The 23,850-nt window shown below is 44.9% G+C and overlaps 1 protein-coding gene across 2 annotated transcripts in view; it reads right to left on the bottom strand.

Moving 5' to 3' along the window:
• The window catches only part of LOC123360175 (nectin-3-like), a 29,384-nt gene extending 5,805 nt beyond the window's left edge, over positions 1-23,579 (bottom strand). Inside the window, exons 1-3 of one of the 2 annotated variants that reach the window (XM_045001185.1) lie at positions 23,406-23,579; positions 19,650-19,988; positions 12,589-12,635 (exon numbers count right to left, since the gene is read on the bottom strand). In XM_045001185.1, the coding sequence (XP_044857120.1) occupies positions 12,631-12,635; positions 19,650-19,988; positions 23,406-23,547 (486 nt within the window). In that variant the 5' untranslated portion in view covers positions 23,548-23,579 and the 3' untranslated portion in view covers positions 12,589-12,630. Of the gene's footprint in view, positions 1-12,588; positions 12,636-19,649; positions 19,989-23,405 lie in introns of those variants that run through there. The other variant, XR_006575974.1, reaches the window with a different exon arrangement.
• Positions 23,580-23,850: the final 271 nt, after the last annotated feature.

Genomic DNA, 23,850 nt, shown 5'->3' with positions numbered 1-23,850 from the left:
TTTTCACTAGGAGGGTGGTGAAGTACTGGAATGGGTTACCTAGGGAGGTGGTGGAATCTCCTTCCTTAGAGGTTTTTAAGGTCAGCCTTGACAAAGCCCTGGCTGGGATGATTTAGTTGGGAATTGGTCCTGCTTTGACCAGGGAGCTGGACTAGATACCTCCTGAGGTCCCTTCCAACCCTGATATTCTATGATTCTATGATTTTATCCCCAATAGCTTACAGTTACTAACTCATTTTCAAGACAGATTTGTTAATCAGCCGGTAAAGTTGATGACACAATGGATATTTAAAAGTAATCAGGACAATTGACAGCTCTGACATCCCTGTGCTGCACATTGTCAGGATGGACTGATTTAAAATCAGTGATAGAAGTCAAATTTTAATCAGCAAGCAAGAAATCTTGTTTTAAATCATTTATTTTAATCTAGCTTTGTATCTGTACTTTATTTCTCCCCCACCCCCAAGGTAAGGTTGATGCTCATTTGTTGGTAACCATTAGAACATGTGAAGTGCAACTAAATACAGCCTTTAGGCTACATTTGGTGGGATTGGTTTTACTAACCAGGAAGAGACACTATATTTTACACATTTACTTAAGCAATTCTGTAGTTTAATTTACATGTACTCAGGTTTCTTATAAATACCATAGAAATGCATGATGCACTTATTTACAACTACACATCTCCAGTGTGGTTAGAACCCAAATCTTCTTTGTTGTTTACTTCAAGTGCTATCACCTAACTAGTTTCATAGATACCAGGGTGGGGTTTTTTTTGTTTTTCTTTTGGGTTAGTTTGTTTGTTCAGGTTTTGTTTGTTTGTGGTTAAAGAGAAAGTAGTACTAAAGATTCTTGCTCCACAAGCTGTTAAACAAATCACACCTCGTTATGTCCTTCAGCCTTTCTTTGGTAGTTAATAGTGTGACTTACAGCATTATGCTCTGGCCATACAACATTCTTTTCACTTCTCTTCATTTTTCATATATATATATACAGAGAGAGAGAGAGAGAGAGAGAGAGAGAGAGAGGCAAACCAAGACAAATGGTTACAAAGGGAGGGGTAAAAGCAGCAGAGAGTCTTGTGGCACCTTATAGGCTAACAGACGTTTGGGAGCATGAGCTTTCGTGGGTGAATACCCACTTCATCGGATGCATGAAGGGAGGGGTAGTAATTAGTCCCAGCGGGGTTAAAAGGCCTCTCCCTATCCACTGAGGAGAGAGAACCACGGGGAAATAAGGTTCAGCTGGAAAAGGGGTTACCAGGGAACTAATTAGGTTCAGCTGGCCCCAACTGCTGGAGACCTTTTTAAACCCTCCCTGGCATAGAAGCAGGGGGGAGAGTGAGAGAAGCTGCCAGCAAGTTAGGTGCAGCAAGGCTCTGAACCCTTCCAGCAAGGGAGAGTACACTCTGTCCCCAGAAGGGGAGAAACCCAGCACAAGGGACTGATTGAGGGAGGGATCAGCCAGGCCCTGTGCTACCTGGAAGGACTTTGCTTTGCCAAAGTCTGTGTCTCCAAGGCAAAAAAGGTCTGCTGAGGAGAAGCAAGTACTTTGCCACACCTGGTGTCAGGGGTGGGATGTCATAGTGAGTGAGGCTCTGTGGCAAGCCATCTCAGGGCAAGGTAAATCACAAAAAAAAAAAAAATGGAGGACGTAGTGAAGGCGTTGATACAGGCCACTGCGGCCCAGCAAGAGGCTACCAGAGTACAGGTGGCGGCCCAGCAAGAGTCAGTACGTGTCCAACAAGAGACAAACCAGTTGCTGATGAACCAGGCAGGCCAAGATCGAGCCACCCTGAATGAAGTAGTGACCCAGTTGAAAGCCCTGACCACACTGATGCACGGGGTCCAGGGGACCCAGCTGCTACGGGCGAGTAACTATTTACAGAAGATGACAACAGACGACGATGTAGAGGCATATCTCCTTGCATTCAAGAGGATGGCACTGCGGGAGGCCTGGCCCCAAGACCAGTGGGCAGGCCTCCTGGCTCCATTCCTGTGGGGGGAGGCCCAGAAGGCCTACTTTGACATGACCAGAGAAGCAGCTATGGATTACCCCCAGCTGAAGTCGGAAATCTTGGCAAGGTCAGGCGTGACGCCGGCCATAAGGACCCAGTGCTTCCACGAGTGGAAGTACCCGGATGACAAAGCACCAAGGTCCCAGCTGTTTGACTTGATCCACCTCGCCCAGAAGTGGCTCTGCCCCGAGACCCATGGGCCGGAGAAAGTAGTGGAAATCCTGGTATTGGACAGCTACATGAGGGGGTTGCCACTGGACATACGAGGGTGGGTCCACCAAAATGATCCCTCCTCTAATGATGAACTAGTTGCTCTCGTAGAGATACACTTAGCAGCCCAAGAACTTTCTCGGACCACCGGGGAAGGAAGGCGCCAGTCTCTGTGCCGAGTCTCTGTGCCGAGGCTCCGGTTTGCCCTAGCGCTAGGCCGGACAATGGGAAGAGCAGACGGCAGTCCTGGAGAGACTGGAGGACTGGGGGAGAAAGACTCAGGATAAATCCCAGTAGCCCGAAAAATAGGGGGCTGTCCCGAGTGGGGTACCAATGTTATGCCTGTGGCGAGTTGGGGCATATCGCTGCCCAATGCCCAAATCTAGGAAAGCCTATGCAATGTGAACTGGGAGATATAGGGGGACCATGTGATCTAATAAGTCTGGTTGGGGTTGCGATGGTCCCTCAGATACACTAGGCCCATTAAAGTGAATGGTATAGAGACCACAGCATTAATAGACTTGGGAAGTGCAATCACGTTAGTCTCGGGGAAGCTGGTCAGGCCGGGCCAATTATCTCTGGCCAAACGCTCGGGAATATCCTGTGTGCATGGGGATGTCAACTATTATCCAAACATCCCCATAAGAATAGAAGTTCTCAGAAACCCCACTAAGTTGACAGTGGGAGTAGTTCCAAAACTCCCCTACCCTGTCCTTATCAGACGAGACTGTCGGATTGTTTTGCATAAGAGTGTGGGAAACTGACATGCAAGTCTCAAGGATGAGGCTCGTTCTTATCTGCTGGGAGGCGATAACAGGATAATAAATTAGAGGGTTGGCCAGGATGTTAAATAGCCAATGAAGTTACAGCTGTGCTTGTCTGTACCTTATTAACCAATTAGCAATTGCTTGATTGCTTGCTTTAAGTGTATAAAGATGTATGCTGGAGAGAAATAAAATGACTTTGCTTTCAATCATATTGATGGTCGAGCTCTGTCCACGCACGCCTGCGCTGCAACAAATGGTGACCCCGACGTGATTCGTATCGAATGAAAGTGTCGGTGGCCTGACCCAGGTGGAGAAGCCCAGAGGCGAACGGCCAGGAGCCTGAGCCCAGAGGCGGGGAGTGCTTATCCGACGTGACTCGTATCGAGTGATGATAGTGTCGGGAGCCTGAGCCCAGAGGCGAACGGCCAGGAGCCTGAGCCCAGAGGCGGGCGGCTGGGAGCCGCGGCGGGGAGTGCTTGGGAAGCCCCCGGACCCCGACGTGATTCGTATCGAATGATGATAGTGTCGGGAGCCTGAGCCCAGAGGCGAGTGGCTGGGAGCCTGAGCCCAGAGGCGGGGAGGAGCTGCGGCGGGGAGTGCCGGAGAAGCCCGCGAGCGTCCGAAAAGAGAGATGCACCTGAGCCCTGAGGAGAGCGGCTATAAGCCGCGGTGGATAAGGGCAGAGCAGCTAACGTGAGTACCGCTGTATCAGCTGAAGAAAAGATAATATAGAAGTTTTATTTGCAACAAATGGTGACCCCGACGTGATTCGTATCGAATGAAAGTGTCGGTGGCCTGACCCAGGCGGAGAAGCCCAGAGGCGAACGGCCAGGAGCCTGAGCCCAGAGGCGGGGAGTGCTTATCTGACGTGACTCGTATCGAGTGATGATAGTGTCGGGAGCTTGAGCCCAGAGGCGAACGGCCAGGAGCCTGAGCCCAGAGGCGGGGAGTGCTTATCCGACGTGACTCGTATCGAGTGATGATAGTGTCGGGAGCTTGAGCCCAGAGGCGAACGGCCAGGAGCCTTAGCCCAGAGGCGGGTGGCTGGGAGCCGCGGCGGGGAGTGCTTGAGAAGCCCCCGGATTCCGACGTGATTCGTATCGAGTGATGATAGTGTCGGGAGCCTGAGCCCAGAGGCGAACGGCCAGGAGCCTGAGCCCAGAGGCGGGCGGCTGGGAGCCACAGGGGAGAGTGCCGGAGAAGCCCCCGGGCGTCCAACAGAGACGCGGTGAGCGGCTGGGAGCCGCAGGGGAGAGTGCCGGAGAAGCCCCCGGGCGTCCAACAGAGACGCGCGCCTGAGCTCAGGGGCAAGCGTCCGAAAAGAGAGGCGCACCCAAGCTCAGATATGAGTACCGCTGTATCAGCTGAAGAAAAGATAATATAGAAGTTTTATTTGCACATTATGAACCGACAAAGGGAAAAGATCTTCCCTGCTGCACTGATTCACTTATTAAGAAGAGAGGGGGAGTTGTGGAGGCTCCTCCTGACCGGCCTTCGGGCACAGGACGAGGAGGTGCTCCGCTGGAAGCGAGCCCTGGACGGGAAGACGTTGGAGTGCACGGCGCAGGTAGAGGCTTGTGCCGTGGCCCCGGAGGTCGTTCGGACCTACAGAAGCCCGGAGAAGGCATCCTACGCTGGCTGGTTTGAGCCTGGGACAGTGCCGGGAAAACCATTGTGCTTCTCCGGTATGAGCAGCAATAGCTGACACAGGATTCACAGATTAAAAGAAGCCAAGCAGGGAAGGAAAAGGAACAGCATGAGTTAACTAAGCAAGCTAAAGATAAGACTTGGCGAACAGCCCAGACTAAAGAGAGCGTGACTGGGCCCAAAAAAGTTAATGAGAGCTGCAAAACTCGGCCTGGCATTACCGGAATGTGTTAGATTTTTTTTTCTTATGGGTAAAGAAATGCTACAAAAAAGACTGACTGCTTGGACCCATGATTTTTACTGCAGAAAGACCCCTTTATATCAGAAGAATTTTTTTACTAATGATTGCCCTATGTAATTTTTTAGTCCTATTGTGTTTTTGGACAGCATGAAAAAGGGACAAGGTGTCCCTTGGCAGCCCCCACTGTGTTATTGGAATTTTTTTTTGTTGTTTTTTGAAAGAAGCAAAATTACTACGGGATGATGTCCTGGTAAATTTCCCCCGTAGAAGCTGAACCATGCCGGTGGTGGAAAACAAGGAAAAACACTTATGTTGTTGATGTTGCCAAAGTTCAGAAATTTCTGATTAAAAAGACATTGAGAACTGACCCTGGTGAAGAAACAAAGAATTACACACTGGCAGGACGAAATTTGTGGGACTTATGTTTGGAATTGTGGTATTAATTGAATTTCGGGGTTTATTCTACAGGCTGCGCCCTGTGTTTTGGATAAATCCTTCAGTATGTATAGCCCACCCTAATTGGATTGTAAATGATATGTCCTTTTTTTATTGAGGCTGAGAAAGCATTGCCGTGGGAGCTAGTATGTTTGAAGTTTTGAATGGCCAGCTGATGGCCATTCGGAGTGATTTTGAGCACCAGGATAGCCCACTGCCCTTACAAATATATTAGGAGTACCATTTGATCTGGAGTTGTAAAAATATATTTAGACACTGTTTAAGTAAAAGTGTAAATATTTGCAGTGCCCCTCCCCAGCATGTAAACCGGTTGCGTTGGGGGGTGAGGGCTTTTACATACCGAACCCTGCCGGGTTCATGGGGAGGATGATTGTGGAATTAATTGCCCCAGCTTTTTAGAGTTTAATTGTTTTTTGTTTTTTAAGTTTGAGAAAACTCAGCCAAAGGGTTTGTTGAGTATTCTCAAGGGGGGAGTTGTGTGTTATTTAGGCATAAATTTAGGTAATTTGGGAGAATGGCTTTGAATTTATGTGATCCTAAGAATTTTTATGTAACGTGCCTTTGTTAGTTTATTTAGACTTTTTGTTAATTTTGTGTTATGTGCTGATTATTGGCCGTTGTAGACTGCTTGATATTAGATGTGGCCTATATTATAATAGACAGCGTATTTGGAAAGGAAAACAGGATCGGGCCCAAGCGGACAGGCAACAGATAAGGCTTGGAAAGCTGGCTGAAAAACTCTTGAGGGCGTAGCGAGACTAAAAGTTTAATTTTATGGTTGCCAGAGGGAATAAAGGTTGAATTTTGTAAAAATGCTTAGAGAAAAGTTTTTGGTGTTTTGAAATGTTTGTAAATAAATTTAGGCAAGAAATTAGTTTGCAATTGTTTGGCCATGAATATTTTGTTGCATTAGTTGAAGATTGTATATTGTGCTATGTAATTGTAATTGTATTAGGCTAAGGGCATATAAGTGGTGATGTTTTTTTTTTTTTTTAGTGTTAAAAATTAGAAGCTAATAGTAAGAAATTTTAAGCTGTGATTAGCTTTGAATTTTAGGAGTAAGCTAGGAAGCAATTGTATTAATGTAAATGATTTACCTGATGAAGTAATTTTTTTGTTTTGCCTGCTAGCTATATAGGGTTTTGGTATATTTTAAGCAATGATTAATTGCCCAGTAGGGGTAGTTTTGTTTTTGTTTTTTAGATATTAAAGAAAATTGGTGTTAGCTGTATAGCATTTAATGTACCATGTAATTATTTATGAATTGCATGGTTATGGATAAGCCTTATAGATTGAGGAAGTATTATTTGGCTTTTAGTTTTGTTTTGTTTAATTGGTTATTGTTATTTTTTTATGTGTTTTTGGAATAGAGGGGAGAATTTCCCTATGCTGCCTTTGTGGAAAATTACAGCTGCGTGATTACGAGAACAGAGGGATGAGATAATGTTGTTATGAGAAAGTAGGGAACTGCCAGAGCGAGGCAAAGGCCAGGTGGCCTAACTGGATCAGATACGGTGCATGGGAAATAGGAAGACAGTAAGCCAGGTGGATTCCGGCGAAGTGGGTCCGGCCTTGGCTGATTTTGGCGCAGAGTGCCATAAATACAATGGCCTTCTGCTTGCTGCCCCATGTTGCTGCAGTGGAAGCCCTTATTGGAAACCTGCTTTGTGGGTGTTTGCACATTGGCAGAACCCTCCTGGCCCCTTGGGCCACTTGCGTTACCTGGAGGAGGGATGTTTAGGTAAAAATAGGGCATTGCGGAAGATATTGTTACGGTTTAGTTAGGCAGCTGGTGTTTAGATTTGCTTTTAGTTTTGCTGTGTAATAGATTGTAGTAATGTGATGCTATAAGTTGAAAATGTTTTGCTGTGCCTTCCTTTTTTTTTATTATGAGAAAAGGGGGGAAGTGTCGGATTGTTTTGCATAAGAGTGTGGGAAACTGACATGCAAGTCTCAAGGATGAGGCTCGTTCTTATCTGCTGGGAGGCGATAACAGGATAATAAATTAGAGGGTTGGCCAGGATGTTAAATAGCCAATGAAGTTACAGCTGTGCTTGTCTGTACCTTATTAACCAATTAGCAATTGCTTGATTGCTTGCTTTAAGTGTATAAAGATGTATGCTGGAGAGAAATAAAATGACTTTGCTTTCAATCATATTGATGGTCGAGCTCTGTCCACGCACGCCTGCGCTGCAACACGAGACTTCCCGGAGTTTAATGGCCTACTCCCCGGGGACGAAGTAGAAGAAAATAATGACCCTGAGACCCACGGTGTGGCCCAGATAGGTGATCCTCCCCCAGCCGTCCATGAGTTTAGCCAGAATTTGTTCTCCCTGCCGGGGAAGTCCAGGAAGACTCGGAGGGAACGGAGGGCGGATAAAAGGACGGGGATGAGGATCCTGACCCAGTACCAGAAGTCCACACTGGAAGGGGAAAGAAGGGGCTCAACTGACAGTGGGACTGGGTCGGCCATCAACAACCCTATCGTTGGACCTGGTTCCCCAGGGGCTTTTCCCGAGGGGGAGACGGAGGTAGCACCTCCCCCCCCCCCCCGAATTTGGACAAATGGGGACCGCACATGGGAATTTTGGTCAGGATCAGGCCAATGATCCCATATACCACAATATTCATAAAGAAGTAGTCGAGGTAAATGGGGTCCCTGTGGAGGGGCGTTAAGGGCCTAGGGCCATATTACATGATTAAGAAAGATCTGCTATATAGAGTAGTCCAGGTCCAAGAGCAAGTCATAGAACAACTCTTGGTCCCCCGGAAGCATCAGAGGGCCGTAATGGATCTGGCCCACAGTCATCTGTTTGGGGCCCATCTAGGGGTAGATAAGACCCTTGATCAGATTCTACAGAGGTTTTTTTGGCCTGGCATTTATGCGGCAGTCCGGTAATATTGTACCTCCTGTCCGGAATGCCAAATACATGGGCCCCGACCATACTTAAGGGCCCTTCTGGTACCTCTGCCAATTATCGAGGTTCCATTTGAGCGAATAGCTATGGACATAGTAAGGCCATTGGAGAAGTCAGCCCAGGGTCATCAGTACATTCTGGTAGTACTAGATTTTGCCACCCGTTACCCCGAGGCCGTACCCCTACGGAATACCATGTCCAAGACCATAGCCAAAGAATTAGTCCAGATTTTTTCCAAAGTAGGAATACCGAAGGAGATCCTGATGGACCAAGAGACCCCCTTTGTGTCTAAGCTGATGAAAGCCTGTGTACAATGCTCCACATACGGACCCTTAGAACATCGGTCTACCATCCCCAGACCGATGGCCTTGTCAAACATTTTAATAGGACGTTGAAAAACATGTTACGGAAAGTGATTAGTCGTGACGGGAAAGACTGGGACGCCCTGCTGCCTTACATGCTGTTTGCCATATGGGAGGTTCCTCAGGCTTCCACTGGATTCTCCCCCTTCAAGCTGGCATACTGGACCTGGCTAAAGAAGACTGGGAAGAACAGCCGAATCCGGGGAGAAACGTTGTGGAACATGTGCTGCAGATGAAAGACAGAATAGCCCAAGTCGCCCCCCTTGTGTGCGAACACATGGAGAAGGCCCAAGGGGCACAACGGACGTACTACAATCGTCAAGCAATGACCTGGAAGTTCCAGGTAGGGGACCAGGTGATGATGCTCATACCCACAGCAGAGAGCAAGCTCCTGGCCAGGTGGAAGGGGCCATATGAGGTAATAGAAGTTATAGGAGAAGTCGACTATAAGGTCCGACAGCCGAGTCGCCGGAAGCTGGAGCAGATCTACCATATAAATCTTCTGAAACCTTGGCAGGATAGAGAAGCTCCGGTGGTGGTGCTGGGGGCACCATCCCTTAAAAGCAACCAGCCCGACCTGGTGCGAATATCCCCAGAGTTGACTCCGGAACAACGATCAGAAGTGATCAACCTGATCAAACACAAACAGGATGTGTTCTCAGAAAAGCCAGGCAGGACTACTGAGGTTCACCATCACATCTTCACAGAGCCTGGAGTGAAGGTGAACGTCAAGCTATACCGGATCCCGGAGGCCAAGAGAGAAGAGATTAGGGAAGAGGTCAGGAAGATGCTGGCCTTAGGAGTCATCGAAGAATCTCATAGTCAATAGTCCAGTCCCGTGGTTTTAGTGCCTAAGCCGGACAGCAGTATGAGGTTCTGCAATGACTTCCGCAAGCTGAATGAGGTGTCCCGATTTGATGCATCTATCCTGGGTATAGGATGGCATACCCTATACCCAGGACAGATGAGCTGATTGACAGATTGGAAAAGGCACGGTTTATGTCTACCCTCGACCTTACCAAGGGCTATTGGCAGATCCCCCTGGCCAAGGCCGACAAGGAGAAGACAGCCTTTGCAACTCCAGAAGGACTATATCAGTACACTGTTCTCCCCTTTGGGTTGCATGGGGCCCCCGCTACTTTCCAACGGCTAATGGACAAACTGTTATGACCCCATGGAAAGTACATGGCAGCCTATCTTGACGACGTCATCATATATAGCCCCGACTGGGAGATGCGCATGGAGAAGGTAGAAGCGGTCCTGGACACCCTGAGGAAGGCAGGACTGACTGCAAATCCCTCAAAATGTTCGATCGGGTTAGCTGAGGCCAAGCTGAGGCACTCCACTTCAGGTTCATCTTTGACATTTTTGGTAACTGTGCCTGTTCAGCACACGCAGGTGGCTCCAGACCACCTCATGTCCCGTCACAAGAATACGGGAAGCCATGCAGGCAAATAGCCCTCAGTTCCTTTGCTATCACCAAAAGACAGACTGCAAAGTAGAGGGGGAAAAGGGCAAACAGTAGAGCACCTATCAAGACGTCTCTAAGAACTTCAGTTCCTGTAAAATTAAACCACTTTTCCTTTCTCAAGTGGTGTCCTGATGGGTGCTCCACTTCAAGCAACTGCCAACCAGCATCCATAGGAGGGAGCAGCTTTGGAGTCAGATTTAAGACTGCTGACAAAACAGCACTGGCAATGGCAGTATCTGACCTGGAAGCCTGTATCAAGACATATTGTTTGGAAAAAACTGAACTGGTGATCAAGTTACGACCTTGCAAATTTTAGTGACTGGCACACTTTTCAACAGTGCCATAGATGTGGACCGAGATCTAGTTGAGTGGGCAATTACTCTAGAAAGGGACAGAACATTAGTGAGCTTATAACAACTCAGAATATCCCCAGAAATGCATTTTGAAGTCTTTTGGGTGGAAAGTGTATATTCTTCTGATCGAGCCACAAAAGAAACTGTCAGAGTTTCTAAATGGTCTGGCTCTGTCCAGATACAAAGCTAACACCCTTCTGACATTCAGAGTATGGAATGCAGATTCTGCTCTGGACTGGTGTGGCTGGGAAATGGAGTGGGGGACGGAGAATCACACATACAGAGGAAGGTATATGGCCTGGTTTGAGCGGAAATGGAAGAATGGTTTAGGTAGAAGTTTGAGATGAGGCTGTCATGAAACTTTTTCCTTAATACTGTAAAGGGGCTCCAATATTAATGCCCCTAACGAGCGGGCCAAGTTGCAGAAGTGATGCTATTTTAATAGGCAAGGGGAATAGAAAACAACTACTGTAGCTAAAGGCACAAATGAAGGTGAACATGAAGCTGTTAAGAACCAAGTTCAAGCCTCATACCAGAATAGATTGGCTTATTGTGGAAATAAATTTATCAGTGCTTTAATGAACTCTGTCAGTGTGGGCTAGGCAAATATTGAACCCGCACCCCTCCAGTAAAGGGAAAGTTGTGATTACTACCAGATCTTTGACAGAACTCAAGCTAAGGTCTGACCTTAATTCCAAAAGATTATCAAGAACAGCAAAGAGGGGAATGGATAGGAAAAACTGCCAGTGAAAACACCAGTGATGAAATCTCGACTTTTCAAAGTAGCTAGCTCTGCTCCAGATCTTTCTGCTGTTTAATAGGATCTGTTGTACCTCTGTCGAGTATTCACTATTCCCCAAGAACCATCGAGGAGTCAAGCTCTGGGTGGAAAAGTGCCCAGAACTGTGGGATAACAAATGGGGAACAACTGGAAGGAGAAAGGATAAAGTGAGAAAAATCAATTCTTGTTCTTGCTTGCTTATATATACACCTGCCCCTGGATATTTCCACTGCTTGCATCCGAAGAAGTGGGTATTCACCCACAAAAGCTCATGCTGCAAAACGTCTGTTAGTCTATAAGGTGCCACAGGATTCTTTGCTGCTTCTACAGAACCAGACTAACACGGCTACCCCTCTGATACTTGAAATCAATTAACATCTCTTGGCCAAGTTGGTGCAATTAGGACAACCCTGGCTTTGTCCTGCTTGATCTTGTTCAGCACCTTCAGGGGCAGTAATGTCGATACATATGCAGAGAGAAGGCCCTTTGTCCAATAGGTGGGAAATGCACCCCTATGACCTGATGATCTCCTCTCCACATCCACCCTATACAGAGCAGAATTTCACACTATTTTCACAGTGGTTGCAAAGAGGTCCACGCTTCCAGGAATCACCAGGTTATGAAAATATGCTTGAGTTGGAGAGTCGCGCTCCCACCTTCAAACCTGGGAGAAGTGCCTGCTCAGGTTGCTGGCTCTGGTGTTTTGTACACCTGGAAGGTAAAAGGGTGAGATGACCTTGTTCTTCATTGTACACCAGTTCCATAACTTCACTGTTTCAGCACAAAGGGATGCTCAGCACAGCATCTTGCCCCTCACTTCATGGTTTATGTAATACTACCAATGCAACATTGTCTGTCATGACCGTGACAGACTGGTTCCCGAGGAAGGGAGTAAGGTGTATTCAGGCATTCCTGACTGCTCTTAATTCCAGGAAGTTGATATGGAGACAAGTGCTGGGCACACCATTTGTGCTGAGCAGTGTCCCCCCTATATGTGCTTCGCACCTCATGAGGAATAATCTGAAGTTATAGTAATGGCAGGAGGTTGGGTGAAGGGACCTCCTGCACATACTCTGGACAGGTCCTTCCACCACCCGAGTCAACCCAATACTCAATGAGGGACAGATACGATCTTGTCTAGACTGCACTTGTTCTGAGCCATCCTTGCAAGCAGACACAATGTAACTTGGCATGCTGCGTCACAAAAGCTACAAGCTGCCATGTATCTTAACCAGACAATTTCTTGACAGTCTGTGGACTTAATTCAAATAAGTGTGGTTTGTTAGTATCAAATCTGTACCTGGTATGGTAAGCTTTGGCTTTTATGGCACGCAGAGAAGATCCTATGAATCCAGTTGCAGTGGGGTCAAAGTGGATTTTTGTTTGTTTGTTTGTTTAGCTCAACTCCTAACCTGTGGAAAAGGGACACAGCTGTTTTTACTATAGAGACAACTTTGCTGTAAGAGTGTCCATTGAACAGACAACCATGAAGGAATGGAAAGACAACTATCCCAGGTCAATGAAGTAGTAGCTACTACTACCAGGGCCTTCAAGAATACCCTCCGAGCAGAAGGAACTGATGGGAAGCACAATACTGCAAGTGATCCTGGTTGACTATTAAACAAAGAAAACATCCCATGGGAGGGGTAAATCATGATGCAAAAATTCTCATCCTCAAGATCAAACCTAAAAACCAATCCCTAGAATACAGCAATGGAAAATACCAGCAAGTGTCACCATCCTGAATTTCTGCATTTGCACAAAGGTGTTTAAGGGCTGGAGATGGAAATAAATTGCTCTCCATCCAGAGGGGTTTTTTTTGGACCAGAATCCCTTCCTTCTGAGCTGGACTCAAACAGCTTCTATAACCCCTACATATGACAGAAATTACTTCTAGTCTCAGCAAACGCGCATGAGATGGGTCCCTGAAAAGGAACGAGGCAGGAGGGTGAGCTGGGGAGATGGAGATTAAATGTTTGGAATAGCCTGAGGTTATAAACTCCAAAACCCATTTCTCGACAACCAAGGCATTAGGCAGAGGGTATGCAAACAGAAATTGAGTTATTGGCTAAATGTAATAATTTTAATCTGCACATTTATATATGTTGTTGATATCGTCGCTGGGGTCTATTGGAACGTTCCAAGACCATCTAGCAAAGTCTCATTTACTCGCAATGCTGTTTGATAGAAGACTGCTATGTGTAGAATGTCTAACAGCTTATGATGGGACTCTTCAGCCTACTCTAAGTAGATCTTGACTTAGGCAATTCATTCAATTAGCTCTTGAAACAGCTTGGCACAGTCTGTCAGAGAAGTTGGGGGAGGCATCACAACCTCATGTGGTGAAGATAAGGAGATATTAGTTAGCAGAGTGTCCAACCTGTCTGCTTCTGCCCTAAGAAAGACTCTTCCTGTGCTTGGGGCAGAAAAGATGGAACAGAAAAGCATTTCCCTTGGTGAGCCTCATGAGAAAGGCAAGGAGCTCCTGAAAACTGTTGGTGACATGGATCCCAGAGAATGCACTTTTCGTTTTATCACTGAAAAGATCAGCTTATTCTAAATGGAAATCCTTGATGGTGTTTTGGACCTCTCTCGGGAACGAGAAGAGTGAAGCCACGAGTCCGGTGGCCAAGGAATGGGTACTTCTGAGGGCACTGTGTGACAAAACATTAAAAATTCTGCACACAGTATTTTAAAATTCTGCAAGTTTTATTTGTCAATAAATAAATGCAGAGGATCCCGCAAAGCAGCGGGGAGCATGGGCCACTGGCTGCATTAAGGTAGGAGATCACCTTGCAGCTCCCCCACCCTCCAGACACTGACTCAGTGGTGAGGCTACACCTGTCCCTGACACAGCACAAGGCCTGGGCTTGCCCCAGAAACACCCTGGGACCCTGCCTATCTCCCCTCTGTGAGGCAGGGGTCTCCAGATGCAGGGGTTGAGAAAGTCCAACACGGTGAGGTTTGCGTATGGAGAGCTAGGGGGTTTTGGGTGTACTGGTGAGGCTTAAAGGGGGTATCTGGGTATGGGAGGTCTGGATGCACAGGGGGTTGGGCGGATGGGGGAGCAGCTCCTTGTAGTGACCTCTCCCCTCACAGTTGAGGAGTGATGGGGGTAGGAAACAGGGGAGGATGCTGAGCTTCCGGCAGCCGGTGGGAGGTTTCTAGGGGTGGATCTCAGACAGTTCCAGACACTCCATGCAGGGGAAGAGAAAGTCCCATCCTCTCCTGTCTCCAGCCTAGCCGGGACTAGCAGCAGATCCCAGCTCAGGGTTGGAGCCACTGTATAGAGTGTCCCCAACCCTGTGGGGATTTACCTCTCCACCGGCTGCTCTGGGTGCCCGAAATGATGTACCTGCGGAGCACGGGAGTGGTTTGTGACTGCTGTTGCAGCTTCTCTTTGCTTCCCTGTCAGAAAGTCATTTTTCTGCGGGGAAGCAAAGAAATCTGCAGGACATGAATTCTGTGCACTTGCACAGAAGGGGGATGCAGTGTCAGCTGGAGGGCCAACTTTGCCACTAATTTTCCTTCATTTACTAAGGCCTAGCGCTGGGCCTTGTCATCTGCAGGGCACTTGTACTTAAGCTCTGCCAGCCTACTGCACATGGTGAAGTTGTACTGCAGGTGCTGACATGCTGTGAATTAGAAGACAGGTGCGTGACTAGGTAATCGGTCCTTCTAGCCAGCATAAAGTACTGTCTCTCAGCTCTTTTCGGGGTGGGGGCACAATGTTGGTGTGCGCCAAACCAGCTGGGCTGGTTCCAGCATGGCCTTGTTTATAGGAAGGGCCACATGCACTCTCTCTGTGGCTGAAGGATGTCCAGGAGACTATGTTGGGGGTTCTGGAATTCCTCCAGTGGAATTTTTAAGTTGGTAGCCACTCTCTGCAAAAGTTCTTGGTACTGTCAGTGGTCATCCGGTAGAGAGAGCAGCAAAAGGATGACCACCTCCTCTGGTGACAAGGAGGCTCCATTTGGAACTGGTGGTACTGATTACCCGTCTTCCTCGTCGTATACCAACAGAGCTGGTTGGCAGGAGCGAAAAGATCCTTGCAATGGCGCTGGATGTCTGTGGTACACAGGTCCCATGGGCTCCAGTAGGGTCAGAATGAGGGGACCATCCATCTGGGAGAGCCCACGGGGAAGCGGTACCAGGCTTCCTGGGAGGCGGGGGGAGGGGAAGAAGAGGAGAATGTCATAGCCAGGCAGATCAGGGTGCTTCAGCTGCATGTCCGGGCTCCTGCAGAGCAGTGGAAATATTGATGGGGCTACATCCTGAGACTTCTGAGTTGGATAATGGTTCTGTCAGAAACGGCAGGACTGTCAGTACCGGAGAGCTCAGTCCAATGGACGGGAAAGGGGCCTCTCCCACAGCAGGAACAGCAGTTCATCCTCAGGTGTGGGGTCATCCCAAAAAACGGACGGGCCCATGAGGAGTGGACACTGCAGGTACAGCAGGAATATCTCCTCTGGTGTTAAGCAAGTCTCTACATCCCGAGTCCATGGGTGCCCATTGAGATTCCAAAGGGACCTGGGTCAGCACGCTGGTGAGGCAGCACTGATGGAGCATCCAGAGCTATGCTTGTAGACTGATGCTCTAAGTGTGCCAGTACCGAGGTCACCACTGGTACCAACAGATCCTGCTTCTTCTTTGCTTTACCCTCCAGCCGGGGGGGCCTTCAGCCTTGGTTCCACTGGATCCAAGTGCTGCATCTCACCTGACCTAGTACAGGTAGGGGAGGGAACTAATCTCTTTTCAGCAGTCCACTGGGTGCTATTATGCCCATGAGTTTTTCTTATTCTAGTGGTGGGGATTGTCCTTAGGCTTCAGTGCCAGCAGGTCCACACAATGGCTTGTGCTCAGAGGGGCACTACATATCAATGGAGGCAGTCTCCTTGGCCAGGATCTGAGTGCACCAGGGGCCTCATTACCTCTTCTATACGGAACTCGCAGAGACGGGGCTCATAGGCTACTCTAGTTCTGGGTAGGAAGGCCTTACAGATGCTGCACTTCACCGAAATGTGTGCCTCAATTAGGCAGTAGAGGCACTATGAATACTTATCGCTAATGGAAAAATAAATGAGCATGAGACAGTTCTTGAAACCTGGGATCCTTGGCATCCTCCCCGCGTGACAAGGGATTGTGTCCCTTAACCAGGGAGGATGTTTGATACTAAACTACACTATAAAAATGACAAAAAAATATTTACACATGTGCACCCATGTGTGGAATACACATAGGGATCATCACTCGAAGAACCTGTTGCTTTCTGGGTCTGAAAGAGCACATTGCCAAAAAAGTGAACACCTTTGATAATACATCTTTCTCTATCTTCCATATGCTTGCATCTTAACAGCAATACCTTCCATCACAGAAATTAAAGAGATGAAGAAAAGCTACAAGACAACACAACCATGAACAGAATGGCTCAAAGCAGTAAATATATACGAAATGTATATGGAATTTATGGTTCACTGAGATCAAATAGAGGCCACATATATCTTTTTTACAAGACAAAAGCATTCCTTTTATACTTATCACTTATTTTCTAAAATCCCTTACAGTTTTAACAGCTTTTAAGCTTTCGGATCCATTGAATACTACTAGATTTGTGACATCACTTTTTTCTTAACAGGACTAAACAGCTCAAGTCAAAACTCAATGATTTGGTAAAATCCAGTTCAAGTGAGGCAACTAACATTTCAAGTAGACAAAACACTTTTGAGGCAGAGGTTTCCTCAAGAAAGTATCAAAATTGAAGCTAGGAATCATCTTGCTCAAGATGAAGCCTACAGGAAACCTGAGGAAGAAAAGAAAGCATGGGAGACACTTAAATGGCTAATTCTTGAGAGAGGGGCTTGAGGGGCTTACAGTGCAATTTAACCAACTCACCTAACAAATAATAGCAACAAAGCACTATATGTTAAGGCTTAGACAATAATAGACTATTCTGCAGTCCACACAGACAAGGGGAGGAAGGAACAGAGCTCAGTAATACATCAAGACTTGATCAGACACTGCCTAACTGATGAACGGATGGTAAATATTGATAACTCATTATAACACATGAGGTTAAGAGCAGCAGCTATACAAATTAGCACTTGAGAGAGTCAAGCACTTATCACAGCCTGTTTGGAAACTGAAGTAGGATTCCTGATATAAGACAGGACTTTGGAGAAGATTCCTTTGTCTGACAACACATGGTCATACTTTAACTCCACCAATATTTAAGGACATCTCACTTTACTGTTCAACTCAAAGGTTCCCAAGTTCACACCTCCCAAAAACCTTCCCCTTTGACCACAGGTTAAAGTCAAAATGTAGCATGACCTGTGTCAGGTCTAAACTCAAACTGCATATTGTTCGTCATGTTACTATAGTCCTGGAGACCTTCTACCCACACAACATCTGTTTCATGGGTATTCCACAATGCACCATCTAAGCCACAATCATGCCCTTCTCTGTCCTTACAACAAACAACTGCTTCATATCCAACTATTTTTCAAGGTGCCCCATTCTTCCCCTCACCCCCAGAGCTCTAAATTGACAAGCAATTCTTTTGTGCCGTACTTAACATGGAATGCTTTACTCATTCAGCCTTTTAAATTAATTCTTTACAGAAGAAAAATAACTGAGGAACTAGAAACGTTGTTTCGAATCCAAGCTGTAGAAAGTAGCAGCGCATATTTCACAGAAGCAGTTCTAGGACTTACTGTGCTAGAGTAACTGGGAGACAAGAACTCAAAAAAATTCATTCTGGAGCTATGTTATAGTCATTGCCAAACCAAACATGTCCCTGTGTATTAAAACTAACATTATTGCTTAAAATGTTTAATAGTGATATATTATTCAGCTATTTTCAGGAATTTTTCCATCATCAAATCTTTTTATTTTGCTTAAGTACAGCTGGTCTTTTTTACAAAAATGCTGTTACTGCCAAAAGCAAAATTACTTACAGAATGGAAACAATGCATCATTTCACCTCAGATTGGTGAGGGTTTGTCTACACTTTTTTCTTCCATGCATAGAATCATAGAATATCAGGGTTGGAAGGGACCTCAGGAGGTATCTAGTCCAATCCCCTACTCAAAACAGGACCAATCCCCAACTAAATCATCCCAGCCAGGGCTTTGTCAAGCATGCATGTATCTCTAGTCATTAGAGTTTTAGCTACAATTACTAATTTGTAAGTAAACTAAACTCGTTTTAACCACTGTTAATGGCATTAATATCAAAGAGAAAACATAAGAATATGGATTAGTAAGATAAGGCCCCAGTTAAGTTTTTACTTCAACCATCTTAAATACCTAATTTTTTGGAAAAAATGAATTACTTCATATTTGCTGGACTACCCTCCCTAATCTTTTAATGAGCCATTACATTTCTTTTTAAAACAGTACGTAGCCATTTACTTATTTCACCATCAACAGCCTTTCTATAGTCATTTAGTATCTCATCAGATCAATACACCTGAAACATCCTGAACAGAGCTCCTTTAAATTACATATTGATTTTTCCATTTAAGTCAACAGCTACATTATTTATTCCAAATTTCAGAACAAGTTTTGTTGTTTTTTGCCTTTAGTTGAATTGTTTCTAAAATTTGAGAAGAAAGCTTCTAAATAAAAATGCTTGCAATTTTTCCCATTCATGTGCAGTTTATTTTAAACATACTAGAATGTGAACGTTTATTTTTAATTAACTGCACTATTTTAGCACATATTTGTCAAACATTTGAAGTAGCTACAATTTCATCTCAGCCTATTGTGACCCAACAAAGAATCTCTTCACTCAGCAAGCACTGTCCAGTATATTAAATCCATCACTCAATGTTTATCTTCTCCTTCTTGCACTTAAGACCCAAGCAACTTTTTAAAAAAGAAATGCACGCACTAGTCTCATCTTTTGGATTATTTGACAGAGTGCCTGGATCTTCTGATTTAAAATATGTAAGTCATCCCCAAATTACTAAGAATGACTTTGAATCAAAAGGCTTGTAGTCCTCTTGTGGATGTGGCTACGTCAACCAAAAACCATCATGAATCAACTAATACTGCATTACAACACCTGCTCTGTGGTGTCTTCTAGGTCAGCCAAGAGGATTGTTAAAGAAAATTTGAGTCAGAAGAATAAGTTGTATACTTCTGTAAGTCACAGCATTAAGAAACTCAATCACTTCCTTACAAAGCTGGAGCCAGCTAACAATATTTGAAACATCTGTCAAACCCCACTACTGAACTTTCAGTACACAGCAGGAAGGTAAACACGGCCAATCATTATGTGGCAAGATATGGTGCTGTAGATTCAGACCCCAGCTTGCCACACACGATGTCTCCATATAGCCAAGTCCTATGAAGTTTGTTTAGCTTTTTGTGGAGGTTTTGGGGGGTAAAATAATCAAATATAAAATTAAGAAGCAAACATACCCAATACAGTTACAGTCGTTGATGACTCAGCATTTCCTAGCGGGAATGTAACTGCTTTGCATACATATTCTCCTGAATCAGAGAAGCTTATATTGTGTAGGGTGATGGTTGCATCAGTAAGTGAGTTGTTCTTAAATGACACTCTTCCTTGGTATTCTCCTTGAGCAGCAAACCCATATTTAGGATGATGAACAGCAATGGTCTGTTTACTTTTACCATGCATCTTCTCCCATGAGATTTGTGTTATTGTTCCACTTATTTCAATTATGCATTTCAGGGTGACATTCTTCCCCCAAACTGCCATTACATGTGGCTCAACAACTGGTTTAGCCAAGACACCTAAAAACAAAGAAATGTTATGATAGTTGAGTTTCAACGTTAGTATCAAATCTAAAGGCACGTATTTACCTTCAGCTGGAATTTTTGCATTTCATTTCAAAAACATAATTAGTTCATTACTCTATTGCATTATACTTCCCTGGAGGCAGGTTTTAGGGACTGGTGCTCAGAAGAGGAAAACCAGCTCCTCCATACTGAACAATGTACTTCAATACCAAACACTTATAAGTAGATTTGGCAGAAATTGATTTTTAAAAAGGTTTAAAGATCAATTTTAATGTTCATATTCATATCCATATTCACTTATGGGCAAACATTTTTCACAAAGCAATCCCTCCATGTCTGACCTCTCAGTCCTCATCCTCAAAGGAAACCTGTATAATATCTTCAAAAGATGAGCCTGGCATTTAAATTCCTAACTGCAGGACACTAAAAAGCAGGGACTTAAATACACTGGTTTAATGGCTTATTATGACAATTTGTAACACACCCTGCTAACCTTCCATTGCTCTGGAACAGCAGAGGTGTTAATTGCATACTTCATTTTAAGCGGTCTCCTACAGCATGTGTGAATCACTTATGCTTAACAACCTATCACATCTTGTATTTAGCTTAGACACTCTGGTTACCTTCCTCAGACTTGAAGAAGAGCTCTATGAAGTTCAAAAGCTTGTCCTGTTCACCAACAGAAGTAGGTCCAATAAAAGATATTACCTCACCTACCTTGTCTCTCTCTGTTTCCTATGTAGGTACTTATAAACTGTGATCAAGTCATCTCTTTGTTAAGGTAAACAGACTGAGCTTCCTGAATCTCTCACAATAAGGCATATTTTCCAATCTGTTTATAACTCTTGTGCCCCTTCACTGAATCCTCTCCAATTGATCAGTTTATCCAATTTGCGTCCTTCTTGAATTGTGGACACCAGAACCGGATGCAATATTCCAGTAGCAGTTGCACCAGTGCCAAATACAGAGGGAACATAACTCCTCTACTCCTACTCGATATTCCTCTCCTTATACATCCAAAGATCATATTAGCCATTTTAGCCACAGCACTGTGTTGTTAGATGCTACTGGTGTGGTGCTCTGCTCTGTTTTTTGTTAATATTACTCAGCTGCATGCGTGTGTTCCCTGTGTGCTGTCCCAGCTTTTCGAAGATAGCTGACACAGCAGACCCAAAGAGAACCCCCAACGACGACAGAGTCTAGTAAGGTACGAAGGCACTTCGGCCAGGTTTATTGCCAAATGAAGCACAATGATAGTTCCCTCTAGATTTTTACTTTACAGGGCATACTACGAGAACGTGCCCCCTGGCAATGGACTCAGCTCAGTCAGTGGCGGGACTTTCCACTGCCCCCTTGGCTGGACAAAGACACCGCCCCAAGGGTGCATTCTTATACACAGGTACAAACAAGTTACACATCACTCCTGACGTATGAGGTGCAACCCCTCTACGTAGTAAGGTGCCGCCTCTCACCTTGTACATGGTGGTTTGAACAAAACAACTCTATCCATTATATTACCCTCTTGGCCCTGTCATTGGGATGGTCAGCTTGTTCCTTGTTATCTGTGTGGAATGTACAAGTATGTGAATGTTCTGATATCTAGTGTTCGGTACCTTTTAGGTACGTATCTTTTTGCAGCATCAGCCCTTTCCTTGCCAGCTTCTGTGAGCAGGGCCTGCCTCTGGCTCACAGCTTAACTTTGCTTTATGTTAGCAAAGTCTAGACCATTACTTTAGTTTAGGCCTCAGGCCTCATACCAGGCCTCTGATGCCAAGGTTTATCTTTTAGGGCCTCCTCTTACTACACACTGCACTTGGAGCTAATGTTCATTCATTATCACTCCTGAGTCTTTTAGAATCACTGCTTCTCAGGATAGACTTTCCCATCTTGTAAGTATGGCCGACAGCCTTTGTTTCTAGATATACGGCTTTACATTTGGCCGTATTAAAAGGCATTGCTTCCAAAGCAATTCAGATCGCTTTGTATTAGCAACCTGTCCTCTTCATTATTTACCACTCCTCAATTTTTTGTGTCATCTGCAACCTTTATAAGTGCTGAGTTTATGTTTTCTTCCAAGTCATTGATAAAAATGTTAAACAGCATAGGGCCAAGAACCAATCCCTGAGGGAGACTACTTGAAACACGTTGTTGTAATGATTCCCCACTTACAACTAAATTTGGAGATCTATCGGTTAGCCAGCTTTTAATCCATTTAGTGTGTCCCGAGTTTATTTTGTATTGTTCTAGTTTCTTACTCAAAATATTGCCTGGTACCATGTCAAACGCCTTATAGAAGTCTAAGGACATTATATCAACGCTATTATTATCATCAACCAAACTTGCAATTTCATCAAAAATTTCTCATCATATTGTCTCATTGCTTCCTAGTACTCCCATATCTGTCTGTATTCATCAGTCTTATACTTAGATTATAAACTCTTTGGGGGCAGAGACCATCTTTTTTTGTTCTGTGTTTGCACAATGGGGTCCTGGTCCATGACTAGGGCTCCAAAGTGCTATGGTAAGACAAGTAAAGAATAGTATCACTTGCTTTTCTGTGATGACATTTCTTCCCCTTTTTCTAATTCCTCTGCCCTTTTTGGTATATACACACACACAAATCCCCACATTTACTCACTGCCCCCAGATGTCTGTCAAATTCTGTGCAATTGGAAAAGTAAACATCCAAAGGCAGAATGTGGCCCGTGGCAAGTTTCTGGAGAAACACATTAATGAAATTCTAGGAAAGAGAATGATCCTTCCTATAATTTGAAGGAAAGGGTCACACACTTTGCTTTTTGTCTCTGTTATATGGAATATATAGGGTGTAAATAATTCAGTGATAAAAGTACAGGAGTTTCTAAAGGAGAGAACATTTTTGATTATGGAAACACACAAAGATTAATGAAGACTGCTTCTTTTGAATATGTCATTTGAAGTGCTTTGAAATGTAAAGTCATTTGCTTAGCAAATATCTTGTACAACTGTAAAGTAGAAATTCATTATGTCAACAAAATGGATAATTGGGAGGGGGGGCAGTCAGATCTCTTTACCACCTTGGTAAGTGTTTTTATTTTGGGGCTCAGGTTAGAGTAAGTTTCTTGGGCTTCCTTCTCAGTAAAGGGAAAAGTAAAAAGGTAGCACATCTTTGGGAAAACTAGCACATACAAATAAAAAAGCCTACATCAGCCGACATATTTACAGATTTAAAAACGATGTAAGCTTCTCCTCTACAGGAGGCAGGTACAGGCAACGACTGAAAGGGAACTTCTTGCACCAGACTGACAGGTGCAAATATTCCGTTTGAAGAAACAAGCTTCAAAGTGTTACATTTCTGATGCACAAAAGGCCAGGAGTTCTAGCTTTTGGAGTTTTATATTGAAGACAGATATTAAAGCCCAGCTAACCTACCAGAGCGCTTGCCATTCCGCCCCTGGCTACATTCACACCTCCCATCTTTACAGGTTCCATGTTCAGCACAGCGAGGGTGGTAGGCTCTTCGATTGCAGGCTGGTCCAGTCCAACCTTTTTCGCAATGACACGTTCCACCCATGCAAACACCATGAGAGCCACAGTCCACAGAACAGATTTCTGTATTTAAAAGGAGGGATGGGAGAAAAAGAGAGAAAGAATGAGAGGAGAGCACACATTAATTAGCAGCGTTACATTTTAATTCAACATATGAAGGAGAAAAGCAAAATCTTTGAACATTAAATCAAAGGAATTTACTGCTAAAAGCATTTTCAGGTTGGACCCAAGAGAATACGGAATATGAAATCTGATCTCTGCTAATGTTTAATTAGTTACCCAGTAGACTTAGTAATGCCCAAGTGTCCACAAGTCTTCTGTCAGTTAG

Source organism: Mauremys mutica, unplaced genomic scaffold (assembly GCF_020497125.1).
Source record: "Mauremys mutica isolate MM-2020 ecotype Southern unplaced genomic scaffold, ASM2049712v1 Super-Scaffold_100221, whole genome shotgun sequence".
Taxonomy (NCBI): Eukaryota; Metazoa; Chordata; order Testudines; family Geoemydidae; genus Mauremys; species Mauremys mutica.
Note: the sequence above shows the minus strand (reverse complement) of the source record. Positions and strands in the feature narration are given on the sequence as shown.